This window comes from Phaenicophaeus curvirostris, chromosome 15 (genome assembly GCF_032191515.1).
Source record: "Phaenicophaeus curvirostris isolate KB17595 chromosome 15, BPBGC_Pcur_1.0, whole genome shotgun sequence".
Taxonomy (NCBI): Eukaryota; Metazoa; Chordata; class Aves; order Cuculiformes; family Cuculidae; genus Phaenicophaeus; species Phaenicophaeus curvirostris.
The window spans coordinates 17321249-17337911 of NC_091406.1; the positions used below are offsets into that span (position 1 = coordinate 17321249).

General features: G+C 41.3%; 1 protein-coding gene across 5 annotated transcripts in view; it reads right to left on the reverse strand.

Annotated features, from left to right (window-relative positions):
• FBXW11 (F-box and WD repeat domain containing 11) overlaps positions 1–16663 on the reverse strand; it is a 70333-nt gene that overhangs the window by 45489 nt on the left and 8181 nt on the right. For 2 of the 5 annotated variants that reach the window (XM_069869646.1, XM_069869644.1), the window contains one exon: positions 8841–8942. The exons of 2 other annotated variants lie outside the window; for them this stretch is intronic. In XM_069869646.1, the coding sequence (XP_069725747.1) occupies positions 8841–8891 (51 nt within the window). In that variant the 5' untranslated portion in view covers positions 8892–8942. Of the gene's footprint in view, positions 1–8840; positions 8943–14172; positions 14282–16663 lie in introns of all 5 variants that reach the window. One more of the 5 variants, XM_069869645.1, reaches the window with a different exon arrangement.

The following is a 16663-nucleotide window of genomic DNA, read 5'->3' on the forward strand; positions in this document are numbered from 1 at the left end:
CTCACTTAGATATCTTCACCTGAACCGTGTTCAAGTGATTTTTGAAGCAGGGCATTTCACTATCAGCTACCAAGTGTCTTATACAGACAGAACTTTGAGGTCCACTGTCATTCATGAATATTTTTTTTAATTTAAATTTTTACCATTATCTGTCCTCTTTTAATGCAGGGCTCTTTTCCTTGGTGAGAAAGATCTGATTATATTTTTCTCTTTCCTTGAAAATTCTTCCCTGGGAAAGACACCTGCAAGGCAGAGAACTCTACGACCCGCACCATGAACAGACTGCCTTGCAATAGGAATATTGCTCTTCTAAGGAAGATTTTGCTCCCTCCCCATAGAAGCACGGCACTGCTGGAAGGCAGGCAGAAAGCAAGACAAATTACATAGCAAACTTCTTCACAGCAGAACAGGATCAGACAGCAAAAAAAACCCTTTTTAAAGGAAGCTGAGAAAACACAAAAGGTGTGCCTAACACCACTCAAAGGCAGGATCTTCTGCAGACGCCCTGTAAAGGGCATCAGGAATAACAGCTCCTGCCCACTACTGAGGAAATACATGAAGCTTAGGCTGATTGTGTCAGCTTTTATATATTTCTATCTGAAATGATGCACATCTGTTGCAGCTGTAAGCCATGGCTCGGGGTTTACTGAGGCAGAGCCTAGCACCTTGTGTTGGTACAGGAATCCACCACAAAGAAATGTACTTGCCTCCTTAGGGACTTCTCCTTCTGGGTAAGAAATTATGGATTGTGATCTCTAAATGGAACAGCAGAAAAGCACTAACAAAAAGCAGGATGGCAAGTGATTCAAAGGAATAAGGACCAGATCTCTAAGCTCACATTACTTTTTTTCTGTTCAGAATTCCCTTCCAGCAGACAGCAGCTCAGTGAAATATCTCAAGAAGGAGTCACATCAACACTTCCTCCTACTATCATAAAGATTACTGATTAAGTAAATTATGAACTTTTGAATATCGGCAGATTCTGAAGAAAAGATGAAGGTAAAAACTCCCCCCTACCTAACAGTCACAGGTGAAATAACTTGAAAAGCAGGTTAGAAAGAGAAACAGGCTCCTGAAAGGAGTCACTCCTCTGTTTAAGCAAGCTTGCAGCCTGAGGATGACATGTACAAGCCTCAATGACCTCTAAAACCTGCTGAAAACAGGAAAGTAAAAAAGCACCGGTATGTATTATATTGTTTATACCATCAAACCCCTTTACTAGCACACAGGAAGGCTGGGGGTCAGTAACAAACAGCCCCACGCAGGCGAAGCTGGTGCAGATGACCCCAACCTGCAAAGCGGTGTCACAGGCTGCATTTGCTACCAAACTTGCTGCCACCGCTTGCTGCACACCTACCACAGCCAGAACTGACAGAGCCACAGCCAGCTCCAAGGGACTGACTTAACTCAAGTGTCCGGGGAAAACCAGGAACCAAAACTTACACATATGGACTCCCTTTGCTTCTGATGTCTTCTGACATCAGGGAACATGCTTCTGGTCCTCAGCTGAGGAAACTAAAGAGGAAGAGCTCTGGTTCACAGCTCAATACTAGCACGCTAGCTGAAGGCTAAAGTAGTCTAGTAAGTAACCACTCTCTTCTACATAAAAATAAACTATGAATTGGCCCAATGAAGAGAAGGTCTCGCTTCTTGGCCCTAGAGAAGAACAGGCGTAGTCAATAACTGAAGTCACAAAGCTGAAAGCACTCACATTTACAAAGGATGACTGAACAAAGTGCTTATCGCAACACTGCCCTTCAGGTAATAAATCATGCTTAGAAAACTCTCAGTCCCTGCATTTTACACTTAATTATCTTGTGGGTGTCTCAACCTAGCAACAAGCCATGGCCACACCATCTGGAAGCACCGGAAGCTGCTGCCACTGTCAGAGACTTGGCCCTTGAGAGGCTGCATGCCCGGCACTGGCCCCAGTCTGGGGCACTTCGCTACAGAAATACACTGTGATTCTGGAGTGCAGGCTGGCAGACACCACTATGCAATCTATGCCAGCAGCCCTCAGAGTCTGGAACACACACATACTAACAACTAAAATAAAATAACCAAGGTCTTGTGAGAAACTCCCGAAACCAAAATCCAAACTGTGATTAATTTTGAGAGGAGACTTCAGCTTCAGCCTGAAGAAACAACAATACTGGGAAGTGCTGCTGCTGATTAACAGGGCAGCTGAACATTTTCACATCAGCTCACCAAACTGGGTGATTCAGACCATCTCACTGCACAAACCAGCGACAGGCCTACTGCATGGATAGCTTTAACTGCTTCTACAACACTATCCTTAGTTTTGAAGCTTTCTGTCTCAAAAAGATGACTGTTTAAAATAAAGGGCCAAGCACAAATATTCCAGATATTGGAGGGAACATTCTGTTCCTTTAAAGAAAAGAATCAAATATTCATTGCTTTATAATGGACCTGTTGGACTACTTCCAAAAAGAAACAGTAACAGTCCCAACTGTCTTGAGGCAAAATAGAGAAAACATGTCAAAGAAGTATTTGTAAATCACTGCAAACCTAACAGAAGCATTAAAGCAGTTGTCTGGCTATGGCAACTCATTTTAACAGAGAATAACATTTTCAAAAGGATGCAGACTACACAGCGACAGCCTATTCATCATCTTCCGATTCGTGATTTCATGCACCGCAGGAAAAAGTTTTAGCGGAACACATTTTCTGCACTCACTGTCATTTTAAGAACATTGCTTCATGTCTGCATCTGAATTTGTGCTGCAAAAAAGGGATGGTGGAAGTTTTCAGGTCAATAAATCAGAAACCTTCATTTGCCTCATTTTTTTTCCAACAGTAATTTCCGATGTTGTACTTTCTTCTGGTATCTGAACACAAACATCAACCAACAGAAGCTAAGCAAGTTAAAGCTAAATTGTATCTTGTCAATAAATAGAAAGATAAACTTCCTTCTGTGTGATAGCACTGAGATTCACTACTGCTAGCAAATAATTCCTCTGTAGGGAATGAGATTGTAAGGCATTAATATCAAAGCCCTAACGCTCCAGAACTCCACTTGCCACTGGCAAATCCTAACTTCTTCTATAATAAATTATAAATTGGCCAACTGAAAGGGCTTTTAAGACCACTATTTTGTGAAGACAGCTTCCGCTTATGGAGAGTAAATCAATACACCCTGTCTTAATCTAAGCAGGAATGACACTGGCAAGAACTACGTCAATGTCACCTTCCTCCTGTATCCAACATCAGGACACGTGGTGTAAGAATGAAAATACAGTTCAAGAAACACTGATGGAGCTGGACATCCTGCTGTGCAGAAGTCAAGGACGAAGGACAGGTAAAGCGAAACGCGCTATCAAAGAATACGCCAGTGGGTGAATGGGCTGGGAGGAGGCAGGGTAGCTGTAAGGCTGAGAAGGCCACTACAGGAATTGCCAGATACGGCTTTTGGAGGAACAAGTTGGCTTCTCATGCTGGAAGCTCTGGAAGTGAGCAGTTTATTGCTCCTGCAGTGACTCAGTGCTCTGTTAGAGCTTCCAAGCTGCAGACCCCTCACGTGAACACAAAACGAAAAGCAGGACACTACTCACAATTAAGCTGAATATTTTAAGGACAAAATAAATAGAAAGGTGTAGGAAAAAAAAAAGACAACACAATGGGAGGTGTGTCTGAATAAGCAAGAACAAACTGAGTAGAGTTTTAGAAAAGAGACAGTTGATGTCTCTAAAAGAGTCAGGGCAAAGTGCAACTAAATGCAACTAAATGCAATTAAACCCTGTGCAGTGTTACAGACTAGGAGAAGTCTGTCTAGAAAGCTGCCTGGAGGAGAGGGACCTGGGGGTGTTGGTTGACAGCGACTGAACAGGAGCCAGCAGTGGCCCAGGTGGCCAAGAAGGCCAATGGCATCTTGGCTTGAATCAGAAACGGCGTGACCAGCAGGTCCAGGGAGGTTCTTCTCCCTCTGGACTCGGCACTGGTGAGACCACTCCTCGAATCCTGTGTTCAGTTCTGGGCCCCTCACCACAAGAAGGATGTTGAGGCTCTGGAGCGAGTCCAGAGAAGAGCAACAAAGCTGGTGAGGGGGCTGGAGAACAGGCCTTATGAGGAACGGCTGAGAGAGCTGGGGGTGTTTAGTCTGGAGAAGAGGAGGCTGAGGGGAGACCTCATTGCTCTCTGTAACTACCTGAAAGGAGATTGTGGAGAGGAGGGAGCTGGCCTCTTCTCCCAAGTGACAGGGGGCAGGACGAGAGGGAATGGCCTCAAGCTCCACCAGGGGAGGTTCAGGCTGGACATTAGGAAAAAACATTTCACAGAAAGGGTCATTGGGCACTGGCTGAGGCTGCCCAGGGAGGTGGTTGAGTCACCTTCCCTGGAGGTGTTTAAGGCACGGGTGTACAAGGTGCTGAGGGACATGGTTTAGTGTTTGATAGGAATGGTTGGACTCTATGACCCAGTGGGTCTCTTCCAACCTGGTTATTCTATGATTCTAAATACCAGGAAGAAAGAGTTGAATGAGTAGTATCTGGTTACTAGGAGAATTTAATGTAATTTCTCCAATACTTTATTCTCAAAGCACTACTTCATCACACTCTATGCTATGTAATAATTCAAAGCGATGTTGGAGTACTCCTCTCCTGTTGCTTAATGATCAGGCTTCAACACACACTGCAGAGGCTTCTATACAGCAATAAGAGCACTGGACGCTTCTTCCTGTGTGACAGGGCTGCTGGAGCCATTTCCCAAACCAGAGGGACAAAATACATTCCCATCTACTGTAGCACTTCCCGAGGATGAAGCTAGTGAAGGTGATGTGTCCTTATGGCTCCACCGCACAACTAGCAAAAAAAACCAGTTTCTCTAAACACTTACAAAAAAGACCAATATGCTTTTAATCTTGCAGTTACATCCATATCAAAGAAAGGATGAAAATAGCAACTACTTGAATCCAAGTATGTTCATAATGGTAAGCTCCCTGGCACAAAATCATTATAAAGATAATTAAGTAGTTAAAAAAATAAGGCCTCAGTATCTATAGTAGTTTTGAATATTGTGATCTGGCATTCAATATATGCTTTTCAATACAACAATAACAAGTGATAATAAGCATCAAGGACTTTATTTCCAAATGATATTAATTCCATTGAAAATCAAAATAAATGAGAGCAAATTACCACAAACAAGAATAAATATTTTTTAGTCAATTATCTCTCTCCCTCCTCCATTCACTGACAGCGCTCAGTGTTTCTCCAGTGAACTACAGAGGTCTCTGACTGCATGAGAAAAAGCACAAAACACAAAAACAGGTGAATTGTGGAGAACTGGAACACCATCTCCACTCCACTGGCATTAGAGGGCATTTACTTAAAATGTTACAGCTTGGTTTCAGAGGAGCCTGGTTAGGTTTTATGGCTGCTAACAACATTAGGGAAAGGCAAGAGTAAACCTAATCTCTGCTTTCACCTCTTAGACTGATGGGAGATTACTCAGGAAGCCTAAATGCTTGAAAAAAGCACTAAGAGCTGCTTGAAGAAAAGCCACAAGGCTCCAGATTTAAAGACTAGGGCTTTTTCCTTCTTTCTGATCCTTTTGCCAATTAGTGCACACATACAACTCACAAAGACAACAGATACAACTCCCAGATAACTTCTGTGACTCACCAAAGGCCTTCTACATTTACCTCCTTAAGCTCCCTACTAATCACCATTTTGCTAATTCAACAAGTGCTACAGAACAAACACCTCCTAGTATATATACCCTACTTGTTTCACATGTGGGCTTAGAGCTCAGGAAACAATGAAGAGCAAGGCATGGCACCAAAAATAAAAATGGGGAAAAGCAGCTGGTGTCACTTTCACTTCCAAGTTCCCCTTCGCCTGTCACACGCCTGAAAGGAGAACCTTTTTTGTTTGCTTAAGTATCTCCCACAGATGCATCTAAAGGACTCAACCCCTTTCACTCCCAGTTGCAGTTCCACAAAAATCAGATTTTTTTTTCAAAAAAAATCAAACCATCCAGTCTTAATTTTTTTAACAGAATTCAAATCACCGAAGTGCTTCCTGCACCTTACTAAGCAGCGTGCCCAGGCATCAGCTCTGTACTGTTACTCCTCTTATTCCCTACACAGTCCATCAAGAGAGGGCAACCAGCAGAAAAGTACAAGCCACACACAGAGGGGTCCAACATCCCCCAGTGCAATCCCTCCTCAGCCACTCCTGAAAGACAACAGACTGGATACACAAAACTGTTTCCACACACCGAGCTCCTGACCGCTCTGAAGCAAACCCACGTGCTTAAACAGCGTGGTTTTCCCCACAGTGATGTACTCTGCTACTCCACTTTGTTAAGCTTGTGAGCTGTTACTATTAGAGGTCTAAAATGCTCTGGGATTGTTAAATTCCTGCAGGACATGGAGAAAAAGCCTGCACAAATGAACCTGTACTTCAAATCTGCACTTCGTGAAAACTGACAGATTTGTAACAACTCCTGTTTGAGACATTTTTCCAAGTGATGCATCCTGACAGAACAGCTGGATTAGTTTAATTATACGACACCATATCGGTGTGATAACAGGTTTCCAAAAATCTTGTGTTTAAAACAGCATATTCATGAACAAAGTAGTTTGTATTTTATCCTTTAATCAATATTATCAACAGAAGTGTGTAACACAATGTATTCTGCATCAAATAACTCATTGACCATCCAGCCTAAGCTTTCACCTCTTCCTCTTACAGTTAACTACTATGTACCTACTGATAAACACTGTAGCAGAAAGAAAAGTAAACCTATTTATTATGAACATTCTATTACTTCAGTTGAGTATATAGATTTTTCTGTCTGTAACATTGCTTTAATGAAAAGTTCAGCTGGGGGAAAAAAGCAGTTCATTTGTCATGATGTGCTAACTAAGGAGATTCATCATCAAAGAGTCCTTGCAATTCCCACATAGGGAACTTGCAGACATGTAAACTTTGCCTGCAGCTGGAATGTGAGCTCATGAGGGACCCCACAGCCTGACAAGTCCTTTGAAATCCAGGGGAGTCCTGCAGGTAGCCCTTCCCATAGCCTTTTACTGCACGAGACCAAGATCTACACCCACCACCAGCAGCAAAACCACTCATTTCCTGACACAGTCCACCGGCTGTTTAATACAGACAGGCACAAGTCACAAATTCAAAAGTTGAGTAGAGAGCAATTAAGCAAGGCAGCGTTGGATTGCAGCCCGAGGTTTGTGCGGAGGAGCAGCCTCGTGACAGCAAAGCAGCAGCTGCTCCACGCTCACTGCCCACATCCCTCACCAACAAGCCTTGAAACTATGACCAGCCTGGCCCACCAGGCTCCATCCAGCCTCCTTCCAACATCACCACCCATCTTCAAAACAACCAAGAGCACCTGCTGAAAAATGCAGAGATGCTCTTTGGCCATGGACAAGTTAGGTCCAAGAGGAAAAAAAATCAGAATTCCCATTGAAGAAAGCTTTATTTTACTTTTCCAGTGAGAGGGTGAATGGCAAGGACCAGGGAAGGAGAGCAGGATGATCCTATACTAGATCTATCTTGTAAATATTCCTAAGACAGACACCAAACCTCAGTGACTTTGCCCTGCCATGACTATAAGCATTTACTATAACCCGCTATCTGGCCATAATGTAGTGCCAATCTCTGTAAAATTTATCTTGGTCATGGGTCCCCTCCTCCTTGAACAGTAGTTCAAAACTGGAAACAAAGCATTCTAACAGAAAAACATGTTTGTATTTTAGCACAAATTTTGAAGACATTAATTCTGAAACTCAAATTTGCTGGAACTCAAGTGGTCACATTTTGCAGGCAAGAGGAAAGGGTTTGAAAGAAATGGTTACTCTAAGGCAAGGCATTCATGTTATCCAGCATCTGAACTCGAAGGGACTGACTGCAAACAAAACTCAATTTGTTGAAGTTCACACTCACAAAAAGCAATTTCTTTTAAGGACTCCTTCTATACACATGAAAGACTGCACCACTGAATAACGCTATTATGTTATCAAAGATACTGACATTTAATAATAGTTACGTTCTGCTAAAAATGTAACTCTCAGAAACACTTTAGTGCCACACAGTTACTACATGTTCTGCATTTTCTTTCCAAAGTAAATATTCTGGGAGTTCAGAATTGTTAACTGGTATCAAAACCTCCCTTTGTACCATTTTCAAACCCTCCCAAACCAGTGCAGAAACAGCAGCAATGCCCCCTCTATAAACTACACAGGCTCAGCTTCAACAGCTTACTAGAAGAAAAACAACAGAAAACCTCAGCTTTAGTGGCCTTCAGCACAAGGCAAAGCCCCCAACCCTTGTTCTTCACTTTTTAAAGGTTAAGAAGCTGAGTTAACAGAGCCACCCAGAGCTCCAGGACCCCATGTAACTGTTTTGTATTCAACATGCGTAATGACTGTAATGTAAAGCTATAACCAGGATCACGCTTAGTAGAACATAAAAAGCTTATCCTTTCTAAATCAAATCACACAAATACAGGCTAGTCAGTTCACTGCAGTTTAAGAGAAATGGCAAAGCTCATCATGTTATTGTCTTTAAAATTAAATGAGAAAGCAAAAATGTAGCAGGCAACATGCACGACTATGCTACTTATATCACAACTTCAGTAAGCAGGCAAACACAAAAGCTCACCCCCCCCAGAGTCTACTGTACAGAAAGCTCGCTTAAGATTTACTCCTACAGTGCAGTTAAGTAGAAGGTTTCAGAAAAGGATGCACAAAAAAAGAAAACATTTAGCAGACTTAACAATTGATTAAACAGAGTCCTGAGAGTTTAACAAATGTTCAACAGCATACGCATAACATTTACAACAAGAAAGAAGAAAGGCACCTGGAGACATCTGACACTGGGCATGCTCTGCAGGCATCTCAGTGCGCACATGCTCTCTACCAGGTTGGAGCAGCCTAGCCACAAAGACCTTGGCACAGAACACTGCAGGGTGACAAAAAGGAAGGAAGAGAAGAAGCAGTTAGATGCCACAACAAATCACTCAAGGCAGGCAACTCATTAGTAAGTTAAAGTGGGTACTTATCTATGTTATTTCTACATTAAGCATAGGATTAGCGGCCAAGGGTAAAATAATGACTGAAGATCCTTTTCAGAAAAAAAGCCATCCCTCTGTCCCAGAAAGGACAACACGAGCCGATTTTCCTCTTTTGCAACCACTTGGCTTTAGCGCCCAGACGAACACTGAAACTCATTCCCCCGGGTAGGTATCAGAGTCGTTACAGTGTGGGTCCATCAGCTCGTCCGTGCACCCACTGCCCACAGCAGCGGCTCTGCTGCCACAGGGAAAGATCTGACCCAGACTGGCCTGGCTGTGGCTGCTCACCAGGTTTTGACCTGTGCACTCAGCTTGGGGAGCAGTTCTGTAGGGTACAATCCAGAGGAGCTGCAGTATTTAAGGTCTGGCACCCCGCGCTGTCTAATTCTCTCAATTTGAACTATTTATCCTTACAACAAAGCCAGCATTAACGTCTGAGCTTACAGCTGATGTACTAGGACAGGGACACAAGGATTTGGGTATTTTTAAAGCGGAACCACACCCAGCTGAGGTCAAATTGCAAGAGCAAACCCAGCTTAGTCCAGATGCACTGTATCTCTATTGAATGGGTTACTGGGGGAACAGCTTGTATCAGTAGTTGAGGGTATCCCAAAGCCAAATTGTCTCCTAATTGCAGTTATTACTCGTACCACCACCCAAGCCAGAAAGAACCAAGCTGACTCCCCACTGCTGACACTAAAATTTAAGAAACGTCTGGAAATCCTTTTTATTTCTTTTCTGAAGATGAAGAAATTTGATGCAGACTCCCCAAACCCCTCATAGCTCCCTGACATTATTTCACAGTTCCTTTTAAGGACAGAAGAGTACACACGCTCCATAACCATAAGATAAAATTCAGGACAAGGATCCAGTTCCTCACTACTGAACAATACACAAACCCAGCTCTAAAATTTGGCACAGACTGAGCTTTCAAGATTTTCCACGCAAGTTTCCAATTTAGTTATAACATCAAATCTTTAAAAGAAAGAAGACCAAAGTTGAAAGTGGAAAAGCAGAGGTGAAGGCTCAGGGAGAGCGGTTTGTGCCAGTAACGAGAGGAAGGAGGGAGCCCAGAGCCACTGGACCGGTTAGAAACCTTTTTTTTTTTATTTCACATCTTATGAATAAAACAAAAGAAAGCCTAACATTTTCATCTCCGTGCTAATGAGAGAAATTAAACTGAAAACAGGAGAAGAACGACCTCAGCATCACAAAATACACTGGAATCCTCTCTCTAATCCAGGAGGAAGTCTGCAATTCCATATGGATGCGCTGTACTGTGTACTTGTCATGTGAAGAATGGGGGCATACACCTTACGTACAGAGGTAAAAATAGAGATCTTTATGCTATATAGTAATACTCTTCCTTCAATATCAAAATAATTCAGTTATCTATTATTAAAAGTTTCTTATTTAAGGTTTAGAGAAATGTGATTTTTAATTTAGTTATCAAATAATTAATTCCACATATCTATAATTCCTTTGCCACAATTTACTTTGACGCCTCCTCACACAAACACTTGAAATTTCGTACCCAGATTTGTTCTAAGGCAGTCAGCCAGTGACATCAGGGAAAATACCTTCATTTAAATTAGACAAAAAACCCCCATCTCTATATGTTTAAAGACAGACAGGATGTACTGATCAAACCCACTAAGATGAATTCATATAGATCATATATAGTTCTGCTTCAAAACAAGCATATGTAATCCAAGAAACTTCCTTTCTAAGCCGTTTCATTATTTAATCTTACTTGGCACAACACCTGAACGGTGCTCCTGCAGCACTGAACCACTAAAATTCAGTGCAGTGCTGCAGGGAGTCATGAAAGCCCAAATAAATTTCTGCATTTTTAAACATACGGGCCAAGTGAAAATTTAATTCTGCTCTCATAACTCAGTAAAAGTCACTGATCGAGAAACAATAAACTTCTCTCCTAAGATTTTCATATAGGATGGACCGAACTGTGTGTATAACCTGTATAACAAGTTTACATGTACACAAGTCCACAGATTATAAGCTGGAAATCACTGGTTCCAGTTATTAGACTGTGCTTTCTTTTAGGAACTACTCTAGCTAAATAAGCTGAACTTGAAGAACTTAAAAATCTGGGTAATTTGAGAACCATTTTTTAATTTGGTTCAAAATACATCAGAGGCCATCTCCATGGCAAGTTCGAGCCACACAAAAACCTTTCCACAGCATTACGAAACTCTGAATAATAGGATTTATAAAAATCACTGGACACACCGCTGTAGCAACGACATTGCACAATACGACTAATTAAATATTGTTTTCTACTTCACACTAAAACAGGAATGTGCAAATATTTATCTGCTTCCCTGTCATGTTATTTCTTGACCCTGCCTGCATAGGAACTGTCATAAATAAAAGCATAACAGTATATTAAAGATTTAATTCTTGCATAACGAGCCTGAACTTACGTCTTCACTTGCCTCCTGTCAGGATCCCAGGGAGATGCAGCGCTATTTAATAAAGCTTGGGAAAGGGAAAATGACCCTGGCCCATGGGCATCCTATTAAAGGCACATCTAAGCCAGTGTCAAACCCTCTGGCAGATAAGAGAACCATGCACCCTAAGATAAGGCAAACTGAGGCTCAAACTTTAAGTAACAAGCTAATTGCCAATGCAGAGTTTTAATCAACTCAGATCAGGATAGCTGCCTGTTCATCTGACTGCACTCCTGGGAGGGGAGGAGCAAGCAGATGAAAGAGGGGCTTTACAGCTGCACGGCAGGGATTGAATGATGCAAAAGAATAAATACAAGTAAAAAAAACTCTCATCCTGGTCTTTTAGATGCCTTATGTTTGGAAAGAGTTATACATTGATTTTATTATTCTATGATTGATTTTAATTCTGTCTACCAAGAATGGCTTTGCTGGTCCAGCCTCAGAAATTATCTTTCAAGATTTAGGTTTCAATCTTGCATCTCAAATTTAGGAAACCCACGCAAATGCATTTGCATTCTAAAGTATAAATTCTCAGCAGCATCACTAAAAAAGGAATATGCTTCAATGCCTTTAAAGGTCAGATGCTAATGACTTCTTATATTAATAGTAAAGCATGCAGCAGTGTTCCTTCCAATAAATTAACTTTGTATGCATAGCTTTTAGGATAGAGGAAAAAAAAAAATTACCTATAAGTCCTTGTACTTCTCATAGATGTACAGCACTGCTATTGTTAAAGCACTGTAAAATGTCCTAGAACCTTTCATTTCAGAGGGATATCCAAGGATGGAAACACTGCCATCTCTGTTATTGACAGAGTTGACATAACCAAGCCTTAGTGCAGGAAGTTTTAGAAAGTATTTTTAAGACTTAGAATTTTTCACCATACGCATTTTATTTATACAAGATAATTTAAGGAATCAAAATTTATAGGTGTGTTTGCAGTTTGGGAAACTTGTATTTGAAAATCAGTTTCTAGACAGAGTCCAAAAAAGATTGTCAAGGGGAGGTGGTTTAAAATTTCAAAGAAAAACACAGTAAAACAAATGAAGGAGCATTAGCATTCCTGATTATATTAATTCACTCTTCCTACAGCAACTTTTTTTCTTATCAGAAAATGAAGTTGAATATAAGGATCTAACAAATCGTTTACAAACCCTGAAGTGTGAAATGCTTTTTCCCAACTTCCTAGTGACAACAAACAAGCTCCTCAGCCAGGTCTGTACATGTCCTGGATGTCCACACAGCTACTCACAGGGACTCAGACCCGCAAAGTCAGGTACAACCAAAAACTTCAGCCCTCATTCTGAATTCCCTTCAGATTTTTAGCTGTAAGAAATCTGAATGCCATTCACCATTGGTAACTTACTGCTTAGTTCACTTCAACTTAGGCCTAGACCAACAGAACTGTTTAGTAACAGCAGTTACTTGATCAGATTTAAGCTAGAAAAGGGGTATTCTGAAGAGCAAACTTAGTCTTAAGGACAGCGTGATTGTTTATGAAAGCTACGTGGTCCTAAATCAAATTTAGTATCAAGCTCAGATCTTTGTTACTCAAAAATCAGCATTAATCACAATATGGCAGAAAAAATATAATACAGTAACAGTGTTCAAAGGCCTTCAGTATTATTTTACACTCAGCAGGGAACAGTTGCCAACCGCTCAGCAAACTCCATCCCCTCTTACCTGGTGTTTTTACCTTAAGTGTTTCATTCTAAACAGTGACAAGCACAACAGTGTTGAACCAACCAGACAGCGGAACAAGTACTCTGAATATTTGCAGGAGGTGGAAAAGTAAAAATGTCAAAGTATGCTCAGAAGTGTGACTACTGAATTGGAAACAAAGTGTGGGGGCATGCATGTAACACAAGTACGTGTGTTCCCCAAGTGACAGCCTGGCTTGGCACGGTGACACATTCGCTGTGCTGCGCGTTTTGGCACAACACTGAATCTCTTTGCTGAGGTATTCAAAAACAAAGAAACAATTTACGGCAGACCAAGAGCAGCACTTTGTACTCCTCCGATTCTCATGTCAAATCCAAGTTGTCCCTTGAGAGATGCAGTGTGTTCACATGCTCCGTACGAGTCATTTGGGATCAGTGCCACCACATCACTACCTTTTCCACAACCAAAATGCAACCTCACATCCAGTCTTGAGTGTCTGAATTGGAAGGCTGTTTGAGTACCATTCATATTTCAATATCCATGGAGTTTTACACAGGCATTCAAGTGTTCTGCTTCAAGAACTGCTACGTTCTCAGGTCAAGGAAGTTGTCTTAGATCTAATTTACTCTTGCATTTCTGTTCTTCAACAAACCACAAATGCAAAAGTAAATTTCTCAAAAAGAAGTATCCACAGAGCAGCAAAATCATTTTAGCTGGTGAAGCGCTCTTGATTATTCCTTTATGGTTATCAGATTATTTTAGAAAAACAGGTAACCCACAGCTGAGTCACACTTGCATTGGAAAAATCTATTTAGCAAAATGATTGCTGTTCAAAATCAAAGTCGCTCAATGTTACAACCTTCCACCAGCCATTCAAGCTCTGCACATAAGCTGCTTCCATTGGGGGAAAATACTAAGTGAGGAATCAGGAAATACAAAGTAAGACAAAAGGAAAATAATTTATCAGATAAATTCTCCTCATTACCACACCGTTCTTCTAGATAGGACAAGGAATTCACAGAAGGGTGATCGGTAACGCAGTCCCACTCAGCTCCTGAAGATCAAAGTATGCGTTTGCTACAACCAAACGGATGCTACAAAAGGAATATGGGTTCAGTGGAGAAAAGATTAAATGCTTTCTTTGCACGTAACAACAGTCTTACACCCATTATAATTTATTCATCAGGATAAGACTCATGAGATGCGGTAGCTCATTTTCAGAAAGATACAAAAGACCAGGAAGAAAATCCTAATGTGTTTACTTAAGTCACTCCAGACATTAAATGAAATCATCCAAATTCTCCAATATGCACAGTATTGAGATTAACTCTTGCTTCCTTCGCATACGTACAACCCAATTCCCACACTTTCAAAACTCCAGAACTGTGATATTCCTTTCTGCATTAATGTATCCTACATTAGATGAAATAAAAGGCCATTTCAAAGCAAAAACAGCTTTCTGATGCTCTTATGCAGCAGGAACAGAGGTATTACTGAGAGCAGAGACAGCAGCACACCTCCTCATGGTAAATCGTAACTGGGAAACAAAGAGGAACCCTGCAAAGACTTAGCACTGCCAGCTGAGAGAGGAGAAACGTTGAATGAGTTAAACAATCAGAAAAACATGGCTGAAACTTGTCCTAGATGCTAAAAGTTGTCTTAGACTCTTTTCTGTATAGAGTTTTTAATGATGAGGCCTAACACAACCTAAATATAATAAAAACCCCATCTAAAAACCTAGTAGAGGCAGGGCAGCATGCACTTCAATGACGAGTTTAAATGCATGTGAAGTCTGGGCTCCACACATAATAAAGTGCTGGTTTCACATCTGGGGTTTGCTGCAGGGGGAGTATCTACACAGCCTTCGATAGCTGACTTACATTTTACTTCTTGAAAAAGAAGATTCAAAGCCCAGGCAAGAACTAAGCCTCCAACCAGCATATCCTTGCACTCCAGCCCACGTCAGCTCCACTACTGCCTCTGGTAGGTCTGCCTCATGTTTCACAAAGTTAAGCAATATTAAATATCATAACATCGGGATCTTAATCAGCAGGAGTGCACAGTTGTGCTTCCTCTTCCTTCCCTCCCCCTCCAGTATATTTAAATTATTTCCTCTTTTCAGTTTTCATCATTAAAGATGCCAAGGTCACTTCTGCCTTCCCATTCCCTCATTTTAGAAAAAGGCACACCCTGAACAGCAAATATTCCAGGGGAAGATGTGGTTTTCCAGTTTTAACTCTAAGGTGCATCTGACTGGTGTGTGGGAAAGATTTAATCTGATGCTAGATGAGACTGTGAGAAATGTGTCAGACTAAGGTTAATAAGCGTTTCCCTTAGATTTTCTCTCAGATTTAAAGAAAAAATAAATTTAAAAGACTTCTCCACCTTAAACAAATAAAATGCAAATACTTAAAAAAAAATCAAACGAGGAAACAATCATATCCTGGGCACAAGTAATTCATTATGTATGTATTCATTGATTAAATTCAAGTATCATTTTTGCACAAAATACCACGACGGCAAAGCAAACGCAGTGCTAAAACAATACACGAGGTCAACAGCACCTAAAAAAGTTTCTTCTACTGTTAGTTAAGTAAAAAGGCCTTAACGTTTGCTTTAACAGCTGCTACAAAAGAGAACACTCAAGCAGCTCTGTGTTATGGCTATTAATATCAGAAGGAATTGAGGCACATGGCATCACACTGACTTTAGAAATGAGTTGCTGAGTTCATTAAAGCGCTAACTCACAACGAAGCTGGGCATTAGGAGAGGTGTAGGTCTCCCATTCACACCAGATAGTAACGCACATAACCTCATTTTCCTATCAGCCAGGCACCCAGTTTTCCTTCCTAATGCACACAAACACTTTCCAACCTTGTCTTTAAGATAACATGCTGCAGTCTCTTCCAGTCATCTCAAAACCTCAGATGAATGTGACTCAAAATATGACCATGCTCCCCCTGTTCCGAGATAAATCCACTCTGACTTTAAAGCTCCTCTTGAGAATCGTGCCTTACAACCAGCTCAGCTATGCTTTAGGAACAACCAAGTACAGAACTTTGTTGAAATCTCATGAAGGATTTAAAGGCTGACTCCAAGTGCTGCCCACAACAGAATTTCAAACGGCATTTTGGCGGGATACAGCCATTGGAATTTGTGCTATGAACAGCTAGACAAGTTCTCTAAGCTTCTGATGAACTCATCAGAGAAGAGAGCTACTACCTTCTTCAACTCGACTGAGAAGTTCAACGAAGTCATCAGTAAAGCTGGTTTCTTCTTTTGGAAGCAGTATCTGTAAGCCTTTTCATTAATGCCCCATACCTGTGGACACCGCTTTGCCATTCCACAGAAGGCAAGTCTACGTTACGTTCTCACAACAGATCTGCGATTAGATTACCTAATAACCTGCCCATGAAATTACTGAATGTGCCCTTTCCTATGCTAAGTTCAGCAGCTAACTTGGTGTGTTCTACTGC